Below are 22,205 nucleotides of genomic sequence, written 5' to 3' on the forward strand. Positions count from 1 at the left end.
AGTTATGTGTATTATAATCTTAATCTACTATATTTTATAAACCTCCATTACTTCTTTTATTTAAAAAAACCCCCGAGAGATTGTAACTTCGGACGTGCACACAGGTATCCCCCGCGGAGCCAATCAGGCAGCACGCTCTCGGTTCCGTGTTTTGCAGTGAAGCACACCCACAACTGTCAGCGCTGTACTTCAGTATGAAACACTGCGACCAGGAAGTCTTAAAATAACGCTGTACTGGCTCATCATGTTATATCTGCAGGCTGCCCAAAATCGCACCATGGTAGGTTTTTAACAAGCTTGTCTTATTTGTTTGTGATCCAAAAGAAGCTAAATGTTCCCTGAAGTTTGGGGTGTTTTAAATTCACCTGTTGCTGTGTGGTGTCTGTGCTTTGTTGTGTGGTCTGGTGTAAACGTCGTCACTGAGTCCAGTAGTTGAATGCTGCAGAGTGGTGGGACAACACAGCAGCACAGCGGACTTTGAATAGTAGAGATCTCATTACTAAGTAGTCAGGGCAAAATCATATCTATATCCATATACAAAACATTTTGAAATATCTTTTTAAGGCTCTACACGTTTTATATTTGTAGTATGAATCAGTGTGAAAACATTTTAAAATATTAAACCTGGAATAAATGTTCAATTGTGGAGCTGTGTGACAGAACATCTGCTGCAGTGGAGTCTGCTGGTTTCAGCCTGTTGCTTCCTGGCTTAAAGACAAAGGGCTCACATCTCTTTTTCTGTCACAAGCTCACTCTTTGAAACCAGTTTTTGTAATTGCATTGTTCATAAGCTACTTAGTATGATGAGATATTACCCAGCAGCTGGTCTGATGTCACATTTTTACACCTCTAGAAATAAATTTCAAAGCATTACTCAGTTTCATAAAAGAGGAACTTGAATGACTGTTTTGGAGCATGGAGTGGTGGACATGATTCATGGCTGATGAGAAGTGACAATTGTGGCTATTTGAAGTCTGCATTGTCTGATGTCCATCGCCAGACATGAAATCCTCAGTTCATGTTGTCATTTTCCACAGTTAAACACAAAACATGAGACGTCACACACTAAAAACCTGTGGTAAAGGAAGTATGCAGATGTTCTACTTATGTAAAAGCAGCAATATCACAGTATAGAAGTACCCTAAAAGTCGTGCGTTCAGTCTTACTTAAAGGTTCTGTATATGACATTCAGAATCTTAATACAGCAGCAAACTATAATGTAAAGATAAAGTGGAGTAATGTTGTCCTGACTAAAGAATTAAGTCACGCCCCCTCTGTGTGTGTTGTAATCTGAGCATCTCTGTTTTTTGTTGTAGTCGACAATCCAGCTGCAAGTGCATGTTACGCCCCATTTCCACTGAGCAGTACAGTTCAGTTCAGTTCAGCTCAGTTCAGTTCAGTTCAGTATGCTTTTTTCCGTTCCCACTGTGAAAAGTTGTGGATGGTACCAATGGTTCCGTCCCCATGTTTGGTCCCCCCTCTGTTGGGGTACCTAGCACACAGATCTGGTACTAAAAGGTGGAGCTGTGAACACTGCAGTCTGATTGGTCAGTAGAGGACGGTCACTCTGCTCAGGGCTGAGTTGTGGCTGGTTTTGAGGCTCATGTAACCACTGTTCATACTGTAGAGAGTTTTATTATTAACTGTAACTATAAAATAAAGGATGTTTTGCTGCCTCTCACAGCAGCCAGAGTCTGAGAAATAATAACTTAATTCACTGGGCCGACTGCCGGCGACTTTCAAGGTGGAACGTTAACTTGTAATGTTACTCAATGCAGGAGTTGACGATAGGGCTGCCACGATTAGTCGACTAATTGATGACTAATCGACTATCAAAATAATCGGTGACTATTTTAGTAGTCGACTAATCAGTTTGAGTCATACTTTTCTTTTCATAGAAAAATACTATAAAATTACCCAAAATACTCCTAATACAGCTTCTTATGCTCAAATATTGGCAGCTTCACACACTCTCCCATGATGGTGAACTAAAACCCTTTGGCGTGAGTACGAAACAAGACATTAGATGACATAATTTTGGGGTTTGGGAGAGACAGACCGACATTTTTCAACATTTTAACACATTTTTCGATAAAATGATTAGCCGACTAATCGAAGAAATAATCAACAGGTTAGTCGACAATGAAAATAATCGTTAGCTGCAGCCCTAGTTGACGACGTGAATCCATCAGCACACCTTAAATTTCACTGGGGCAACTTTAACCATTATTTTACTTTTTATATGACATACACTTTTAGTAATGAGCCGATCTTCAAGCATTTATATGTATTAATTTCAGTCATACTATGTGAACTGCATCCTTCGTTGTTCCTGTGGGTTACAGCAACACTAAACCCCTGAGCTTGCCTGAGAAGGACTAAATGGACAAACCTGCTATTTTTAAATATCCCATGGAGAGAGACTCTCACTGCATCCTGTTTTATTTTGTTCTTAAAATGTCGGCGTGCAGCCTCGTTCTGTGGACGATAAACGAGGTGCAGACTGATAAAGGAGGAAATACATTGAGTGCTGGACGGAGCAGTGAGTGACAACAACCCCGCCCACATGTAACAGTACTGTTTGCAGTGGAAACACTAGGGTCTAGGTACCATGTCTGAAGGGTTACTGTTGGTTCCAAAAGTACCATACTGAAAGTGTTTGGTGGGCTTTAGTTCCTGTGAGTGCCTGTGTGTGTATTCCATTGGCTAGCTAAATGCTGCTGGTCTATGGTGGGCTCAAATGGCGGTTACCACTGACAACAGTGATAACATGTTTGCAGAAGTGTTTCTCAAATGTCATGTAAAGTTACTGAGTGTTTGCACTGTTAGCAGCTAGTCCCCAGCTAAGCCACCTCTATATTGAGAGCCAAGTGCAGACAATCCTGGCTCAGGCTCTGAATGTTGTATACAGCTCCTTTTAAGTAAATGTAAAAGTGTATTCACATTAAAATATACTTTAAGTACCAAAAATAAAAGTACTACAGTCTGTAGACATGGTTAATTTTGCTGTAAAATTTTAACACAGGGGATTAACACAAAATTTCTTCTGGAGCCAGCCTCAGAGAACTGCAGTTTTGGGCACCTCTGTGTTGGCTTCATTTTTCAGCCCTGGTGGTTGACGCTTGACACATACACTTAACAGATGTTAATGTCTCAGCCTTTCGTCTGGCAGGACCTGCAAGTGTGTAAAGTATGATTTAAAAGAAGGTTGATATTTGTGATGTTCCAACTAAGAAAACAAATTGGCGTCCCTGAACCAAAGGTACTGGGATTCAAATTAGTTTATTAGTTTTACGATATTAATCTGATTCTATAGCTGTCAAACAAATGTAGTGCAGTATAAGCTTAATAGTTCCCTTTAAAATATAGTGGAGTATAAGGTAGTATAAAATGGAAATACTCAGTTTTCACCTCTGCTTACAAGACCACACAACTCAATCATAGGGGGAAGCAATCTGTGATCAATTCCAGCTCTACAAACTGAACAATAAACTGTAAAAATGTACATATTATTAAACCTGGCTTTAAACTGATAATGTGTTCTAAAGAGTCTGAGTCTGTCTCATAGTAAAGAAATAGTATCTAATGTGTCTTCCTGTTAACTCTATTTTCAGTGACTTGTTTCACAATGAGTAAGAGGAAAGGCAAAGCGATCAGTGATGCGACAGCTGTGAAGAGCCGCAGAGTGACAGCTGCAGGTACTGAAGATGCTCCAGATGATACGAACCACCAGAGACCATCCTCCAGCGGTTGCACGCCGTCCACCACAGTGAGTGATTTACCCTCATGAAGCGCTTTGTCTCTCCTTATCACCAGGTCATCAATGGTTGAGGTTTGTTTTCTGTGTGTATTTGCAGGGAGATATCGGCCTCATTGAGAGCATCACTCTGAAGAACTTCATGTGTCACCATTTGCTCGGTCCGTTCCAGTTTGGGCCCAATGTGAATTTCATCGTTGGCAACAATGGAAGTAAGAGCTGGATTTCTAAATGTTGTGTGATTGGCTGATTTCTTTGGTTTGTGTGTTTAACACATGACAGCCCAGCCAGAGCTACAGATCCACAGTATGTACTCCTTTTAAACTAGAGCAACTTGATAATAAAGCGTAGGACAGGATCGTTATTAATTAAGCTACCGATTATCGAGTCAATTATTTGGTCGGTAAATTGTCATAAAAACAAGGAAAATGTGAATTGCAATTTCCTTTTCCTTTGTTTCCTGTCATCTCTCCATTAAAATGATCTAATAAAGGCACAAGAATGCCCCCCAAAAATAGCAATAAGACAAAAGCTGGGTTATGTTTTGGGTTTTGCTTTAAAAAATTACGATGATTAGCTAATTTATTAAAATAGTTGCAGACCAGAATATACTGTAACTACATCATTTGCTTGTCACTTCATTAAACAATTAGTTGACAATTAATTTCAGCTCATATGCCACCAAATTAGGGTCGTCTTCTTATAGTGGAATATTAGAATTATTATGGGGCACAGAGTAATTCATATGATAGAGCAGGCTCCCCACGTACAAACGCTGCGTCCTTGCTGCAGTGGATGTTGGTTCGATTCTGACCTACAGCCCTTTCTTGCATGTCATCCCCACTCTCTCCCCATTTCATACTACCACCCTCCTGTCAAATAATGTCCAAAAAGCCCAAAACATAATCTTAAGAAAGAATAATCAGTGTCTGAATAAGACTTTTTTAGTCAGTTTGTTGTTTTTTCATAGAATTTTTATTTTTATGGAGAAGCAGTTACCTTAAAAAGAACTATATTTTTCATCACAGTAATATCCACAGATATGCTTCAGTTTTTAACAGACATTAGATAATTAAATATGCTTATGCATAAGAGATAAAAAGGTAACCATTTCAAATTTGAATTATCATCAAATTAATTACTATGCCTTGAAAGACTCATGGAAAATACCATACAGCATCAACCAGACTGTTTTACTTAAATCTTTATTAAATTCATTTTTGTGACATTGACGTGTCAGTTACAACAGCATAATGAAATAATAAAATAACTGAAAAATATTATGAGTTAACAAAACAAAAACTGCTGGGTAAATACAGATTTTTACAGCCTTAAGGATTAGTGTATCTATTGATGATTATTCCAGTCCAGTGTTGTCTTTTTGAGTCTTATATAGAGTCCATTCTCCATTTTCTACCTGGTTGTGCTTCTTGTCGTCTCAGTATGTGTCAATTTCCCCATTGAAAAAGATTTTTTCCACAATAATTAGCCATTGGTTCCTAGTGAGAGCTTTCTTTCTTGCTACTGGCAATATTATGATCAAATTTTTATCACTAGCAACAATGTTTTCTTCAGAAAATTTACATAAACAAAGCGCCAAGCAGCTGTGAGGAACCTCATATTCTAGAATGTGCTAAAGCGCTTTACATACCGTTTCCCAAAATACGGTTATTTTCTCGCATTTCCAAAAATAAAGTATCGACCAAACAACAGTCAACAGTCTTCCTGATGCTGGCGTGCAGGTGCAGCATGCAGTACTGGCTTGTTTTGCTGTTTCCTTTTTTAGAGTGTGGGAGGGCAGCAGGCGAACCCAGTGATAACGCTGGTCCCTTGTCCCTCAACTCCAGTGACATTAACACACGAGCGAGCATTTCAGTGTTAATGGTTTTCATTATGAAACGTTGAAACAAAATGATTCAATGTGTGGACATTTTAAGCACATGTTAACGATACTGTGATAATTCTGATATCATGATATGCAAATTTTATACTGTTTTATTTCTATTTGGCATAAATTGTGTGGGGAAAATAACTGAAAAGTCAGTAAAAGCATCTTAACATTTAGGGAAAGAAATAATGTACCTCGTAGCTGACTAAAATGTATTTGTTAAAGATGTCCCTCCTAATGCATTTGTATTTACAAGTATTTGCATATCTGTAGTTCCGCCTGTGAGTGAGTACTGTCTGTTTGCTCTCTGCGCAGTCATTTCATCCCTTGCCTTTGCTGTCTTTCAATTTAATTCTCAGGTGGAAAAAGTGCAATCCTGACTGCCCTGATCGTAGGCCTCGGTGGAAAGGCCACCGTCACAAACAGAGGAGTATCTCTGAAGGATTTTGTAAAGACCAATGAAAAGTAAGTCAGGCAACATCATGTTATACCTGAGTGTCCTTAGTGTGGTTTTGAAAATGCTGTAACTACTAGACTACCATGACAGTGTAATCTGCTCTCCAGTACTGCAGATATAACGGTGAAGCTGAGAAACAGAGGACCAGACGCTTATAAAAGGGACGTGTACGGTGACTGCATCTCCATCGAGCACCGGATCTCCAGTGATGGATGTCGGACCTGCAGACTGAAGAGCAAATCAGGTGATTTTTCCTGAGTTACACATGATGTCCACGTCCCTAAATGTCAGATAAACCAGACACACTTGGGAGTGAAGACAAAGCACTTCAGCGAGACCCTCATCCCTCCGACCTGTAAACATCCTCTACTCTCAGTCAGGAAGTTTCCTCTATAAACTCACATGTGTGTGTTTGGCACTGTTCCACTGTTTTGTACCATCTGTCTCAGTGTGAATGTAACTGTAACATGTATTTACATTCACACATGGACTGATGTTTTTTGTAAGATATAAATATCACTGAGTTATTTTTTAGGCGTAAAAGGAACTTCTCTTGCCAGCATGAAGTGTGTTTAACCATCCACATGATCTCTGTTGGGTCGATGCTGGTTGTAGCAAATGAAATCGTCTGGACCCATAGGTAAGTATCTGACACTTTTAATGATGTACAACAGAAGGAACAGAAAATGCTACAACACCTTAGTTTCCTTCTGCTTCTGCGTTAAAAGTGTTGCATACTTATTTGCGGGTGCTGATGACTTAATTTGCTAATTCTGTGATTTTGGGGCACTCACTATACTCGAACATACTTGCAAGTTCTTATGCGGGCGGCACGGTGGTGCAGTGCTTAGCATTGTCGCCTCACTGCTAGAGGGTACCTGGTTGGAACCCAGGGTTGGGGAGCCCTTCTGTGCGGAGTTTGTTCTCCCTGTGTCAGCGTGGGTTTCCTCCAGGTGCTCTAGCTTCCTCCCACAGTCCAAAGACATGCAGGTTAATTGGTGACTCTAAATTGTCTGTAGGTGTGAATGTGAGTGTGAATGGTTGTCTGTCTCTATGTGTCAGCCCTGTGATAGTCTGGTGACCTGTCCAGGGTGAACCCCGCCTCTCATCCAATGTCAGCTGGGATAGGCTCCAGCCCCCCTGCGACCCTTAACAGGATAAGTGGTTACAAAAAATGAATGAACTGATGACCCCTAGTGGCAGAAATCACATCTTTCAATCAGTTAATTGCTGCCCTCCAGCAGTCATGTTGTGCCACTGAGTTTAATGCAGCTATTTTCATCTCCCTCAGGACGACTAGAATCTAAACATTTGTTGTCTTCTGTCTTGTTTTTCAGGACAACTTGTCTCAAACAAGAAGGAGGAGCTGACCGCGATTTTGGACCACTTCAATATCCAGGTACTGTACTGTGCAGCTCTTTACAGTTTACATATTTTAAATTTTTATTTATATTTATCTTGGCTTTTGCAATACTTCTTTGTATTCTTTTCTCCTATTGTGTTTATTGTGACTGTAAGCAAACATTTTAACTTTAACTTCCAGTATATTCTATTTTGAGACCTTTTAAATGCAGAAATGATTTTGGTTGTTATAAAAACACCGTCCTTACTGCAACATAATTTTACCAGAAGGCCTCAGCTGCACGTGTTTCATTTCTTCCAGTTGGATAACCCAGTGTCCATTCTCAACCAAGAAATGAGTAAACAGTTCCTGCATTCAAAAAGTGAATCGGACAAGTACAAGGTAACACACCACCATGTTATTTATGAGTGTTGATTCATAAGATTACATGTGTATTTAGAGAGGCTGATATAATATTAATATTTTCTCATGTTTGAATGAATATTTTTGGCCTCTTTTCTGCCTTTGTAGTTCTTCATGAAAGCGACTCTGCTGGAACAGATGAAGAGGGATTACATCCACATCAAGCACACTAAAACAGTGACACGTCAGCAGGTCGAGAAGCAGGAGGAGGTACTGTATTTATGATTCATAACATCAGGTCTCTCAGCATCAGTTCAGTGATTCACAGATGGGAAGTCTTGATGTGGTCAGCCAGGACATTTTGAGAAGATTTTAAAAATTGTAATTTTTTTGTTCAGTTATGGTATTTATTTGTATTTAAACACAGAGGATTGTTCTATTTTTTTTTTTTTTTTTTTTGTAGTGGGTTTGTGTGAGGTACTTATCCATAGTCAGTGTATCTCCTACAGTAGATGACAGTTGGCACGCCCCTGGCTTGGAGAAGCAGGCAGGAGCACAGCCATGGAAGCTAAGTAATGTACTGCTGTGTATGGAGGCAGCAGCTAAATTTGAACCCCCTAAAAAAATCAATACCAGTTTAAGTGTACGCTGTGTGTAGAATATTGCTAAAATATATTTTGTTGCTTCCCCCGTCCACAGCAGTACATTTCCTAGCTTTCGTGTTGGTAGAGCCCAGTCTCACTCCAAAGTCATCAAAATCCCGCACTTGAGCAGTGACTTCCGGCGTCAGAAACCAACAAAAAAAGGCGCCCTCTAACGTCCAGCGGCATCAGTGGGAAACACGGCAGGACAAGGACAAAAGTTAAGACGTTAAAGTCCGACTGGGGCGGGCAGGAGGGGTGGTGGATGGAACTATGTGTTTGTGTTGCGTAAACCCAACCAGGTGTGTTTGTTGTTGAAGTCAATTTGCAATGCTTTACAGATGTAGTGCCTTTCTTTTGAAAGGCACTACATCTGTAAAGCAAAGTAAAGCAAAGTAAAGTATGTAAACGTTAAATTTCCTGTGAAAACGGAAGTGGATTTTGAAAGAACACAATGCATGAAACAGGCAGAACTTGACACGGTGTCCCAGAACGTAAACAACCAATGCTCCCTGGGTACCTTTCACGTCGTATCTGGACGTGGAAAGTCCATGACCAAACGTCAATATGTAACGAGGTCGGAGTGAGAATGTGTTTGTCGGTACCTCTGTGTGCATCTCGAATCTGGGGATTGCCAGCCGTCATCTACTGTAGGTGATACGCAAGCCTCAACCTCCAAGACTTAAACATGAAGCCAACAAGGAAGTGCCAAAACTGCAGTTCTTTGACTTGCCACTTGAGGCTGGCTCCAGAAGCAAGTGAATCCCCATAGGCCTTCGTGTTAAAATGTCCAACTTTACAGCAGAAATAAACATGTTTACAGCCTGGTACAAAAAACGTGTACAAAAAAAATGTATAATCAATGGCAGGAGGCTTTAAATGACAGGCTGTCTGGCTTTTCAGTCAGATCCACCCCTCGCTCCTTCACAGTGCCATCCTCTCACCCAAATATGGTCACTTCTTTTATTTATTCTTTATTTAACCAGGTAAAACTCATTGAGATTTAAAAACCTCTTTTACAAGAGCGACCTGGCTAAGAAAGCAGTGCACAAACAACACCACATAGAATTATACAAACAGCATAAAAATGTACAAATTACAGATTACATAATTCAAACACAAGAGCCGAAAGATCTCCTTTCTCGATCCTTCAAAACTGATCTGAATTCCCCCAGGCCAATAAGTTCAGTCAGTCCTAAATCCTTTTGCAAGTCGTTCCAGCTTGAGGGGGCAGAAAATTTAAACGCCTTTTTCCCCAACTCAGTCCTGACTCTTGGGATCTGCATCTGTGTGATGTTCTGGGATCGCAGTCTGTAATGGCAGACACACTTCTGATTCCAAAAAAACAAGATGGCTACAGCTGAAATGCCAAACTTCAGACTTTAAAATGGGAGTCCATAAACCAGTGGGTGATGTCATGGTTGCTACGTCCATCTATGGTATTACATCAAGTATGGATAAGTACCTCATACAACTCCACTTCAAAAAATCCAAAATATCCCTTGAAGTTGAAGTGGTTCATGTGCTATTATCTAGATACTGATAATACCTTTTTATGTCATGGGTTGTACACTCAGTCCTGCTTGTTTTATAAATTGTATTGTTCTTCTGCCTATAAAGCAATTTATAACTTCTTTTTAATGAGTATTATCAAGATAAAATGTTCTTGCTTGCTGCTGATAAGTTTGCCCATGAAAAACTAAACACGTGCTGTATATTCCTGCCAAAAGAAAAATGTAATAATTTACAGTCTTGGACATTTTTTTGTTCAGTCGCTCAAGGACCTGAAGCAAGAGTTCCTGCAAAAGAAAGAGAGGTATGAAAGTTTGCCGTCCTTCAGCGAGATGAAGGTAGTTTTGGAGAATCTGAAGAAAGCAATGGCGTGGTGTTTGGTAAGAGTTCATCACTGCATAAAACAGTTTATAAAAAACTTAAATTAAATATGAATTATAGCTGCTTTTTCTATAATTTATTATAAATTGTGAAGAGTGTGTGGGACGTGTGAAAAGAGGAGAAAGCACATGAAAGGAAAGTGAAAGAATCTAATGCCTTTTCTGTTGGCTCGTGATTTTCAATAAGATAGATGTGGGGTTTTTTTGTTTGTTTTTTTTAATCACTCTCAGGTCAGAGAGAAGGAGCAGCTTGTACAGCAGTTAAAGGAGGACATTGAAAAGGAGGCGAATAATTACAAACACCAGGACAACCTTAAGCTCTGTCAGGTGAGTCAGAAGTGTTTCTATTCTGCTGAATGTATATGAATCTAATTATGAAGCCCTTTGTCAAAGCTCAACCACCATACAGACTGTCTGTAATTAGATGTTTACAGTAGATGTTCTCAAGTGGACAAAACAACAACTTCCAACTCATACATAATTGATTTTTAGATGTTTGTCTTTAAGGATAAATTCACCTTTTTTCTTATCGCTCACACAGACTAAGGTCACGCAGGCACAGAAGAAGCTTCAGTGCATCAAAAGCAGAGCTGACAGCCTCAGGAAGGAACAAGAGTCTCTATCAGAAGACAGTCGCAGGTTTAAAGAGCAAATGAAGGTCATCAGCAAAGCTCACAAGGAACAGGAGGTACTGATTGGGGAAGTATGATAACTTAATATATCAAGTGTGCACCATTTACATCTGTTAAAGTGGCACTCTTTCCCACAGCTGGTTTACTTTCGGGCTCTGAACAAACTCAAACAGTCAGAGCAGGAGCAAAATCTTCTTCAGGAGAAAATCAACAAGGCAAAAATAAGGTAGGGGAGTCGAAAGGTTGAAGAGGGAGTCCAGCACTTTTCAACCTGAATCTTATTTTCTCATGTTTTTTGTGTCTAAGAGATTCGTAGGAACAACAGTTTTTGAAATTGGTCCAGTATTGAGAGCGCTGCAGCTGACTGCAGCAAATGAGTGGACAGTGTAACACAGCTGATTTATACAAGCAGATGGACACCCAAGACTAGTGTCACCAATGCAGTATCTGACTAAATGTCTCTCCTTCTGTTACTGAGTTATGACGTTGAATAATGTACAGAAAAAGTTTTTTCGCAGAACATGATGTCACAGTGAAGTTGACCTTTAACCGTTTGGATATGAAATTGTTACTTTGTTGTTTTATCCTGTTGGACAGTTGTGTGAAATTTTGTCAATATAAGTGCATGAATTCTTGAGTTATGTTTTTAGAGTGACCTTGACCTTTGACCACAAAATTCTAATCAGTTTGTCGTTGAGGAAAATTTGAGGAAATTTCCACAAAGCCTTCTTAAAGACCCGTACACATGCTGCGTCTTTAACCACCTGGAAAACGCGAGGTCAGGGCACTGGGTGCCACTCATGTGCCTTTTCTGTGCCAGCTTTCAAGAGTGCAGCGGCAGGTTGCATCTGAGGTTACTAAGCGACCTCAACACGCACCATATCGTAGCCTATTTACACGAAATCCTGAGTGCAAAGCTGATCTTCTTTAAGGTGCTGTTTGTGTGTAGACCTATCATCTGTGAGACAGATGTAAAGATCTGGGCAGCCCTGCAGGAAAATGGTCACGGCGGTGCAGTGGTTAGCAAACCCAGGGTGGGGGAGCCGTTCTGTGCAGAGTTTGCATGTTCTCCCTGTGTCAGCGTGGGTTTTCTCTGGGTACTCCAGCTTCCTCCCACAGTCCAAAGACATGCAGGTTAACTGGTGACTCTAAATTGTCCGTAGGTGTGAATGTGAGTGTGAATGGTTGTCTGTCTCTATGTGTCAGCCCTGTGGTAGTGTGGTGACCTGACCAGGGTGTACCCTGCCTCTCACCCAATGTCAGCTGGGATAGGCTCCAGCCCCCCCCTCCCATGACCCCTAACAGGATAAGCGGTTATGGAAAATGAATGAATGAATGGTATTTACGGATGAAGGGAAAGATATCTATCAGCTGTGATTGGTTGTTCCTCATCACGACATGGGTTGCGTGCTTCTGAGTTCCAGAAGTTGACCTCAGGGTACAGCCGTCGCGCCCTGAAAAATAGGTGCTCGGGAATGCATGCACGCCACAACAGCATCAGTCTAGCTTTTGAGAGCGACTGCCACACATCAACATTAAAGACAATGAATCTGAGGGCGCCAAAAACGCAGCATGTGTACGGTACAGAGATATTGTGTTCATTAGAATGTGACTGACACAAGGTCCCAGTGATTCCCCTACGGCCTTTTCAAGATATCACTTTCATTAGAATGAGACAGAAGCAAGGTCATGATTTCCTTGACCTTTGACCACCTGCAGCACTCTCACTTTATACTGGACCAGTTTCAGAAATTGTTTTTCCCACAAGTCACGTAGACAAAAAAAAAAACTGTGAGAACAGGTTCCAGATTGGAAAGTACTTGAGTTCTCCTTTTAAAACTCTAAATGCTTTATCTTCATACAAATACATTTGAAATGATACTGTTTTCTCCGTGTATTTTAGTGTAAGCCTGAACAATGATGGAGAGACAGAATATACAGAACAGCAGAGGAAGATATCCAGTCTGAAAGAGCAGCTGGCAGAGCTGGAGACACAGTGCACACAGCTGAATCAGGAGATCAAAAACAAACATCAGGCACTTTTCAAAGGGAAGGAAGAACGAGACAAGCTCAGGTACAAGGAAACTATATTTGTTTTTACATTCATGTGCTGTCGAGGAGGTGTGGTATGTGAGTCTGAGTTATCTGTAGTCCAGTGAAATGTCCTCATTGAGCTGTATTTGTATTGACCAGATTGGAGGAGAGAAACATCCAAGGTCTGTACGAGTCCAGGCTGAGGAGGAAGAATCAGGTGCTCGCCAGTCGATCAAACAAACTGAAGCGGTTTGGAGATCATGTACCCGACCTGATGGGTGCGATCGGTGAAGCGCACGCCACAGGACGCTTTCTCAAGAGACCTGTTGGTCCAATAGGTGACTATTTTTCAGGTTTTCCTTCCTGCATTATAGAGATTATAAAGTACATATAATGGCTGTTTCATACTGTTCCCAGTCCTTATGCTAAGCTACACTAACTGGCTTCTACCTCATTTTGATTTGAGAGTTCATCGTCTCATCTAACTCCTGTCAAGAAATAAATTAATCTCCCAAAATGTTAATCATTTGCTATCTTATATGTAAAAGCAGAATTCTGTCCAGAGATCCTTTAAAAACTGCCGCACATATAATAAGACAAGATAATACTTTAGGTTTATACATTTGCAGTGAAGCGGTTGACTTGTACATACTGTAGTTGACATTGTGTGTTTGCTCTCAGGGGCGTGCATCAGTTTGAAGGATCCCTTGTTGGCTGTAGCTGTGGAGTGCTGTCTGCGGAGCTTCATGAAGGCTTTCTGCTGTGACAACTATAAGGACGAGGCGGTCCTCCAGGAGCTGATGTGTCGTTATTATCCAAAGGGCAACAGGCCGCAGATCATCGTCAGTCCTTTCTCCGACAAAGTTTACAACATTCATGGACGGTCAGCAGCAGCAGCAGCAGCAGCAGGATTTCAGATGTGTTGACTTTCTCCTGACACATTTTAAAACCCCATTTTGTTTTCCTCTTCTTAACTGTTTTATAGGAAAGCATATCATCCAGAATACCCGTCTGTGCTGGACATAATCACAGCAACGAGCCCGGTCATCATCAACTGCCTGATTGACATGAGGGCGATCGAATCAATCCTGATAATCAAAGTTAGTTTGTCTTTGAATGCATGTTGATGCTGATTATTGCACACTGAGCTGCTTTAGGACTGATGCGACCTGCGTTTTGTGTTTTATCAAAGGAGAAAGACAAAGCGAGGAGGGTCATGCAGCAGGGCCGGCCTCCTAAAAACTGCCGCGAAGCCTTCACTGCTGAGGGAGATCAGGTGTATCCGAACCGTTATTACACGTCCGACTTCAGCATGGCCAAATATCTCGGCGGGGATCTCGAGACTGAAATAAGGTAACTGTTTAATGTGAGTCTATGTGCAAAAAACAAAAGAAAAGAACAAGAAAAAAAACATATTTAAGGATGGATTTAGGGGAGAAAAAAGTAAACCTGAAGCACAAGTTAAAACCAGCTGCTGGCAGTGACCTAGATTTAAAGAGCAGATTCTGACTAACAGACTTCATCCTGTCAAAACTAGTAGGAGGTGGTGGAATGTAAGAAAGTACATATACTCCAGCGCTGGCCTTAGACTACTTTACTTGAGTCCATTTTATGCAATGTTATACTTTTACTCCACTGTGTCTCTTTTTACTCCCCTACATTTGTCTGACTCCTTTAGTTACTTTCAAGATTACAGTATTTCAAAACCATGGATCTAAAGATTTGGTAGTTTTGAACTTTTCTGATAAACGTGTTGAGGAAATTATCCTACATGTTGAAGCTAAATAAAAAAAAATGCTCTTGTTATCAGCTGGAAAATGCATCGTCACAAAGCTGAAAACAGGGCTGTTTTTCTAACATTGTAACTTTTTTTAGATCTGTGGTTCTCACAGGACGGCCACGCTCCGAACATTTGATGCTCTTATAGAATATGATGCATTGCTTCAGACTGGACAACCTTACAGTATATACAGGATTGACAATGAGCACAGCCTTAAACAAGCATGACTAACTTGCAGTGAAATATTATCACAGTGTGGTATTAGTACTTTTACTGCAGTGAAGGATCTGACCCTTCCTTCACACTGCCAGTAAGTATTATTAAATAAAGAAAAAGGATCGATGACACAGACATAAAAAACACAACGGCAAAAGGTGTATTTTGGGTCAAAATGCAGCCAATTTTAATTTTCTTTTCTTCTTTTCTTATGATATAAGTATCTTTTAAAGGGATACTTTTTAAACCAGGTCTGTGTCACTGTGATGTGGGGTGTGTTCAGCAGCTCCCGCAGCTCTCCAACCCTCCACCAGCCTAAATCTGCCAGATTAAATGAAACGCGTCATTGATGACGCAGAAACTCGCATTTTGCATCATCTGGCAGAGTTTTGATCACAGCAAGGGTGGGGAGTTCCTGGCAATGCCAGCAAGGGGGGTCCGTGTACTTCACGGCCATTCATTTTTCGTTTCGAAATAACAAATTGAAACACGGAAAACCAACCATTATCCGTTTTTTGTTTTGAAATGACCAAACGAAAAAGGAAAAAACGATCCGTCTCCCGTTTTTTATTTGATAATAAAGAAAAGAAAAACGGAAAACGAATCGTTATCCGTTATCCGATTTAATTTGGGAATTTAAAAAAAACCCTGTGGGAAACTCCTTTCTCTATTTTTTATTTGTTTCTTCTCTGTGACCAGTAAGTTTTCCGTTTTTCTTTTCTTTATTATCAAATAAAAAACGGGAGACGGATCGTTTTTTCCTTTTTCATTTGGTCATTTCAAAACAAAAAACAGATAATGGCTGGTTTTCTGTGTTTCAATTTGTTATTTCGAAACGAAAAACAAATGGCCGCGACCGTATTACTGCGTAGAGAGAAGTATGCATCTACTGCTAGCTCACTTAGCACCATTAGCTAGCTGATGTTGCAGCTCAGCTGAGGAGGACGCCATTAATGTTTATATCTCGTGCTGTCATGAGCACGAGCCTCGTGTCCATGAGTAGATGCACACTTCCTGCTGCACAGTGATACTGTTGGCAGGTGTAGTTCGGTACAAAGTGACAGTGTGAGATATAAACATTAATGGCATCCACCTTGGCTGAGCTGTTAGCTAGCTCAGTGGTGCTAGGTGAGCCAGCAGTAGATGCACCATGTCATGATTTCTGGAAAGAGACATTGCTTTTCAGTCTTTCAGATGTATTTTTTTGTCTCTTTGAGCACCGCACGCTGAGTGCCATCTAGTCCCATTATATTAGAGAGAAGGCAGACAACTCTATGGCCAATATCTCCAACACTCTGCAACTCACACCTAAATAATCTAGACTGATAATATGTATTTTTGAATTTGTGTTGAACTATCCCTTTAAATTAAGAAACACTATGTGATGTTATTGACATCAATTGATGTACAATATACTACATTTCCCTTTCCCAATGCTGCATTAATGTCATTTACTGCTTACACTAAGTGAAATATTCTCTTAATATACAACAGCTTCACTCTCATGTCAGAAGGGAACATGTTCGGCTGCCAGGCAGTGTTTATAGGGTTTATGAATTTTCAAAAGGGGTGTATTGTGACTGTTTTCTCAACTGTGGTAAAGTATGCCTGTGTGGAGTTGTGGTTTGAGATAAAAATCGTTGTGATTTGAGATAAAAATCAATCCTTCCTGTCACAGTATGTTGGAGTCAGACCTGGAGAATCTCCAGGCTCAGCTGTCCAGGTTTCAGCTCCAAGTGACCTCTGTAACTGAGGACATCGTGAGCATGGAGAGCAAGCTGAACAGCACCATCATGACCCTGAAGAAGACTCTGGTCAGTGAAGCGTACTCTTGCAAGATGTGCACCAGAAGCTGGTTTAACTTGCTTTACATTCTTCTGTTCTCCTTGTTTGCACTTTCATTTGTATTCCTCCTCCTCTTGCTTTCTTTCTGCTTCTTTTTAAAGCTCTTTGCGAGAGAAAATGTGGAATTAATCTTGATTTTTAGAAGGTTAAATTGGAAATATGTTCAGTTTTCTTTTCTGTCTTCAATGCAGGCCTCTGTGAATCAAGTCAAGGCAGCAATAACTGAGCTAGAGACTGCTGGCGAGGAGCAGATTGATGACATAAGCTCCTTGGTGATTATTTAGTTTTTATTTGTACTCCCTTTTTAAACAGACTTAGATCCTATCACAGATCATGTAAATCTGATGTTATTGAATGCATCTTGCAGGAAGAAGTTGCCCAAGAGAACCAACAGAAGATCGAAGCAGAAAAGCAGACAGTTCATGAGGCAAAGACAGAGCTCGACAAGCATCGGAAATCAGCAGAGGACATAGAGTCTAAGTACTCCTCTTTTAGAGAACGCATTGATCAGCTCTCCGAAGACACCGAGCCGTTAAAGGTGCAGCGCAGCTTTGTTGTATTACTTTGTTTAGAGGCTAAAAATAGTTTCAGAAACCAAAAGATGCTGCTGTGTTAGACTCGTTACCCCTGTCACATGAGGATTGTTTGAATGTAAAGCCTTTTATCATAGGATGTAAGCATGTCCTCGAGAAGTAGTGATGGTGAAATTGATGTCTGTTGTTTGTTGACCCGCAGGATGAGCAGCTGAAGCTGGAGGCGGAGTGCGCCAAACATGAACGAAACATTAAGATTTTAGAAAACAAACTGAAGGCTCATGAAGAAAACATCCAAGCTATGAAAAGGAACCTCGCTGTAACAGAAAAAGAGTTACAGGTAAAGAGAGCTGCACTTCATTTGTTCTCCAGATCGCATCTAGCTGTTATATTTACCTCATGCACATATAACTACAGAATTGCTACACAGATCAGCTAGGAGTTCATAAACTCAACCATAAAGATGATTTACTGCCTCCAGAGTGATTCAGAGTTGTCAGACTGACATCAGACCTCACATGTGATGACAGGAATACGTGGCCAAAGCTACAGAGATCAGTCCAGAGCGGCAGCAGGTGTCCGGCAGTGCTAAGAGCATCGATACTGAAATCACTCGGCTGCAGAGGAAGATCAAGGTGTATGAGAGCAGCCACGGCGAGCAGGAGCAGGTGATCAGGTAAGAAATCAGCATTGGATACATTTACTTTTTATACTTAGAGTAAATTTTGCTGATAATATGTTTGTACTTGCGTAACATTTTAATGCATGACTTTTACTTGTAATGCAGTGTTTTTACAGTGTGGAAGTTTTACTTTAACAGCAAAGGGGCGGAGTCATTTGACCACAGCGTACGTGACCTTTTAAAATCAGCTAACCTATACCAACTATCCATCTTAAAGGAACTGTGTGTAAGATTTTAGGGACTTTAGTGGCACCTAGTGGTGAAGATTGCAAATTGCAACCAGCTGAAACGTCCCCTGATTAGAATTTCCTCAGTGTTTGTTATACAGGGAAGTTTACCAGGAGCCGAATTATCCACAGAGGTCTCTTCCTCTCCATAACAAACAGACCAGGTGATTAAAACAGGTAAAAACACAGAATAAAGCAGTGTCATGGTACAAATCAGTGTTTTTTCTATGTTGTATTGGACATTGTAGACAGGCCACTTGACAAGCAAATACTTATGTGGGCTCGCCTACTTTCTGATCCAGATGTGCAGGAGGTTTTACCCAGAGCCTAATCATCCACAGAGGTCACTTCCTCTCCTTTTTTTTTTTCCTAAATTCAAATTTTTATTGATTTTTGTTAAGGCCTTATATGACAGTTCTAGATGTCAGATGAGACATTCAATCTTGACTAACAAAAACTATATGAACAGAGTAAAAGAGATCTGTACAAGAGGGGTTTGGCACTAGTCCCAGTCCGCCAAAAAACAATAAAAATAATGAAATTAATTTTGAATAAATAAACACATTAAAATTGACAGTGAAAATAATATATCTATAAAAAAGGGATAAATACAAAAACAAAAAATTGTCAGGGCAAGACAAAACAAAAATCACACTTTGCTTCCTCTCCTAAACAAATTTAAAAAACCTGGTGATTAAAGCCAGTGAAAACACTGAATAAAACAGGTGTGTGTGTAAAAAAAAATAAAAAATAATAATAATAATAATAATCTGTGTTTTTTTCAAAGCTGCTTAGCGCTGAGAGACTTCTAACTATGGTGGGCAACGCAAAATGGCGAAAACGCAAATGGCCCTTTTTAGAGCCACTATTTAGTTTGTCCATTCTGGGCTACTGTAGAAACATGGCAGTGCATCATGGTGGACTCTGTGGACGAGAACTCGGTCCCTATGTAGAGATTAACAGTTTATTCTAAGGTAAAGAAAGCAAAATGATTCTTATCCTCAGATGATTACACATTAAAGAAAACATATTTATAATATTCCACATCTGCCAATATGTCCCCCTAAATCCTACACACTGACCTTTAAATCCTTTACTGTTTGTGCAATAATGTTTTTTAGTCAGATAAAGATGTAGAGGTGCCTTCTAGCTTCTGTGTGTCTTTCACAGATTTCTTTCACCACTGACAGTTTCTCCAACTTTACACATCAATCCGATCTGCCCGTTGGCCATCACTAAATCATCCTCTGCCCTCGTTTTACACATCCGCACACTGAAGGCTCGAATCAGAAAAATTTAGGCTATGTCATTTTCTGCCCTCATTAGGGAGTACGCCGAGGCCCTCTCTCTCTACAAAGAGAAAACCAACCAAGTGAGAGATCTGCGGAGGTTCATTGATCGACTTGATAACATCATGTCAGACAGGCAGAACAGATACAAAATAATGCGTAGGTAAATAACGGCCTGCTAAGTTTTGAACACAATCCAGATACACATGATTATAGTGTCTCACTGCTCCTGCTTTTGTCTGAGTCTTTCTTTATTCTTCTTCCTACAGGTCCCTCTCTGTCAGATGCAAGTTGTACTTTAATAACTTTCTGATAAAGATGAACTGCTGTGGCTCTATGATTTTTGATCACAACAATGAGACACTCTCAATCTCTGTAAGTCTAATTTATTTATTTATATTGTAAATTACTGAGATGATTTGTTTGTGTGTTTGTTTTACGGCATATATTGTGTTTTGTCTTACAATGGAAATGGTCAGTGAGTATTTTAACTGCAAATCAAAGTTATAAAGTGACATGTCACTGAGGGAAAAAAAAGACACAGTTTAATGACCTAAACACAGTTAATTTTGAATAAGATGGGGTATACTGGTGACCATGTAATGGCAACACCCCTGGTCCTCTGTCTCCCATCAACTTATAAAAACATCTTGGTCAAAAAACTGGAACCTGCGACATGCTCTACCTTTTAACTTATCCAAAAAAAACCCAAAAAACAATAACGTTGAATTCATGTAATCCACAAACCTGTTCTGGCACACATGAAGGTGAAGCCACCGGGCAGGGAGGATGACGGTGGGAGTGACATGCGGTCGCTGTCCGGTGGCGAGCGCTCATTCTCCACTGTTTGCTTCATGCTCTCCCTGTGGGAGATCACCGAATCACCCTTCAGGTGCCTCGATGAGTTCGACGTCTACATGGTGAGCACACAGAAATATCAGAAACATACACACACGCAATTTGTATAAAAAGATGTATGTTTGGCTTTCACTCACTTTGATTAACCTTTTATTTTCTGTAGGATATGCACAATCGCAGAATCTCTCTGGATCTCCTCCTGGAGCTGTCAGAGCGGCAGCACCTCCGACAGTTTATCTTCATCACTCCCCTCACTACCAGGTGGCACTCTTTTTGATGTTTGTTTCTGTTGACAAGCTGCCTTTACCAGAGCCCGAACCTTTACATTTGACATTACATTCACTTTTACATCTTTGTGTCGTGTATGGAGGCTAAACAGTGCCATTAGATCAATCATAGATATTGTCTAATTTTGGCTAATTGTGTTTTTTTAGTGTATCATTTGCAATTGTTTTATTTAGTATGTAAATATAACTAGAAAAGAAAGACAATACAAACTCAGTGTTACTCTAATCAGTTTCTATTTCAATTTTCTTTCTTTAAAATTGTGTATTTTAATGCATTTTGTATTTTTTTGTGAAAATATCTAAAAAATAAACTCAAAAACATTTTTACTTATATCTTAGTAAATATTAAAAAATATTTATAAATTATTACAAAATTATAGAGAATATATAATTTAAGAATTTGTTATTAGTCCTTTACAAATAGATTTAATTGCAAGATTTAAATACTTGTTAAACTATTTAAATAATAATGTTTTAATTACCACAGTGCACGCTGCAGCTGCCAAATCTCTCTGAACACTTTGAAATTTCCTGTTGTCCCTCTTTATTATTATGATTATTATTATTATTACTTCATTCACTGTGTCAGTGATCCCACCGTTGGTTTGTGTCTTTCAGAAATCTGCCTAAAACCAGCCTCATCAAAATCCACCAGCTTCAGGATCCAGAAAGAGTTCGTAATGAAACGGTGGATGAAGATGTTTGAACTGCGCTCCAGTGACAGAGACATAAGAAATGTTTATGTGCACACTCACTGTTTATTTTTCAGTATTTGTGTTTGTGTTTGAGAGTTACAAATGTCATTTCACATTTGTTTGTTTTCTGGGATGAAGTCATGGATGCGTAGTGGAGCTAACATTTGTGTTATTACAGTAGATGGTGTTGTTTGTGTGTTAAATGTGTTTTTAATCTAAAGGATTCTGTTAAGGCCCAGACACACCAAGTCGACATCAAAGAACTAGTGGCAACAAAAGCAGACTATTGCGCTGCCTCACAACGCCTGTGTCTGGGCCAAAAAGTTGCACTTGAACACACCACTAAGCCTTCAACTAACTGGTAACTAGCATGTACATTTTGCGTCTACGTGAGAGGAAGTAACTCTCCATACCAGCAGGTGGAGGTAGTCTGTCATTGAAAAAGGGAAACAAGAAGACCGACAGGACAGGTTTAAGACGGTAGTTAGCCAGTTAGCACATTAGCAAAACAACCTGATGTTAAAAAAAAAAGATATTTACCGTGCCCTTGCTTACAAAAACAAACAATGACAAACCATTTGTGCTAAAGAGCTCAGTGGCTAAAAAGAAATAATCTTACCCCTTTTAAAGAGTTTGTTTCGATCTCATGCCCTCTTGGCTTTTGCAATTTGTTTACTTTCCTCACTTCCGTTTCTCCTCTTTTGCGCTGAGCTGAACTGCCAATCACAGTGATTTCATTCATTGACAGGCTCCACCAACTCTGACGATAATTTAACGTGCTGAATCA

General features: G+C 40.0%; 1 protein-coding gene across 2 annotated transcripts; it reads left to right on the top strand.

Annotated features, from left to right (window-relative positions):
* Positions 1-167: 167 nt before the first annotated feature.
* Positions 168-21,598, top strand: smc6 (structural maintenance of chromosomes 6). Of its 2 annotated transcripts, XM_049596397.1 has the most exons (27): positions 168-280; positions 3,615-3,769; positions 3,858-3,969; positions 6,005-6,110; positions 6,210-6,346; positions 7,440-7,501; positions 7,766-7,846; positions 7,976-8,077; positions 10,221-10,340; positions 10,572-10,667; positions 10,882-11,028; positions 11,110-11,198; positions 12,876-13,046; positions 13,166-13,344; positions 13,688-13,889; positions 13,992-14,106; positions 14,199-14,359; positions 16,681-16,816; positions 17,039-17,119; positions 17,215-17,385; positions 17,583-17,720; positions 17,911-18,056; positions 19,616-19,741; positions 19,848-19,953; positions 20,346-20,498; positions 20,600-20,697; positions 21,342-21,598. In XM_049596397.1, the coding sequence occupies exons 2-27, from the start codon at positions 3,629-3,631 to the stop codon at positions 21,427-21,429; spliced, it is 3,264 nt and encodes a 1,087-aa protein (XP_049452354.1). In that variant the 5' UTR covers positions 168-280; positions 3,615-3,628; the 3' UTR covers positions 21,430-21,598. The 2 variants fall into 2 exon arrangements, 1 of the variants encoding a protein (XP_049452354.1); XR_007450928.1 differs by lacking the exons at positions 20,600-20,697; positions 21,342-21,598 and having other exon boundaries at positions 19,616-19,737; positions 20,346-20,486.
* Positions 21,599-22,205: the final 607 nt, after the last annotated feature.

The sequence above is a fragment of the Epinephelus fuscoguttatus genome, linkage group LG14 (genome assembly GCF_011397635.1).
Source record: "Epinephelus fuscoguttatus linkage group LG14, E.fuscoguttatus.final_Chr_v1".
Classification (NCBI taxonomy): Eukaryota; Metazoa; Chordata; class Actinopteri; order Perciformes; family Serranidae; genus Epinephelus; species Epinephelus fuscoguttatus.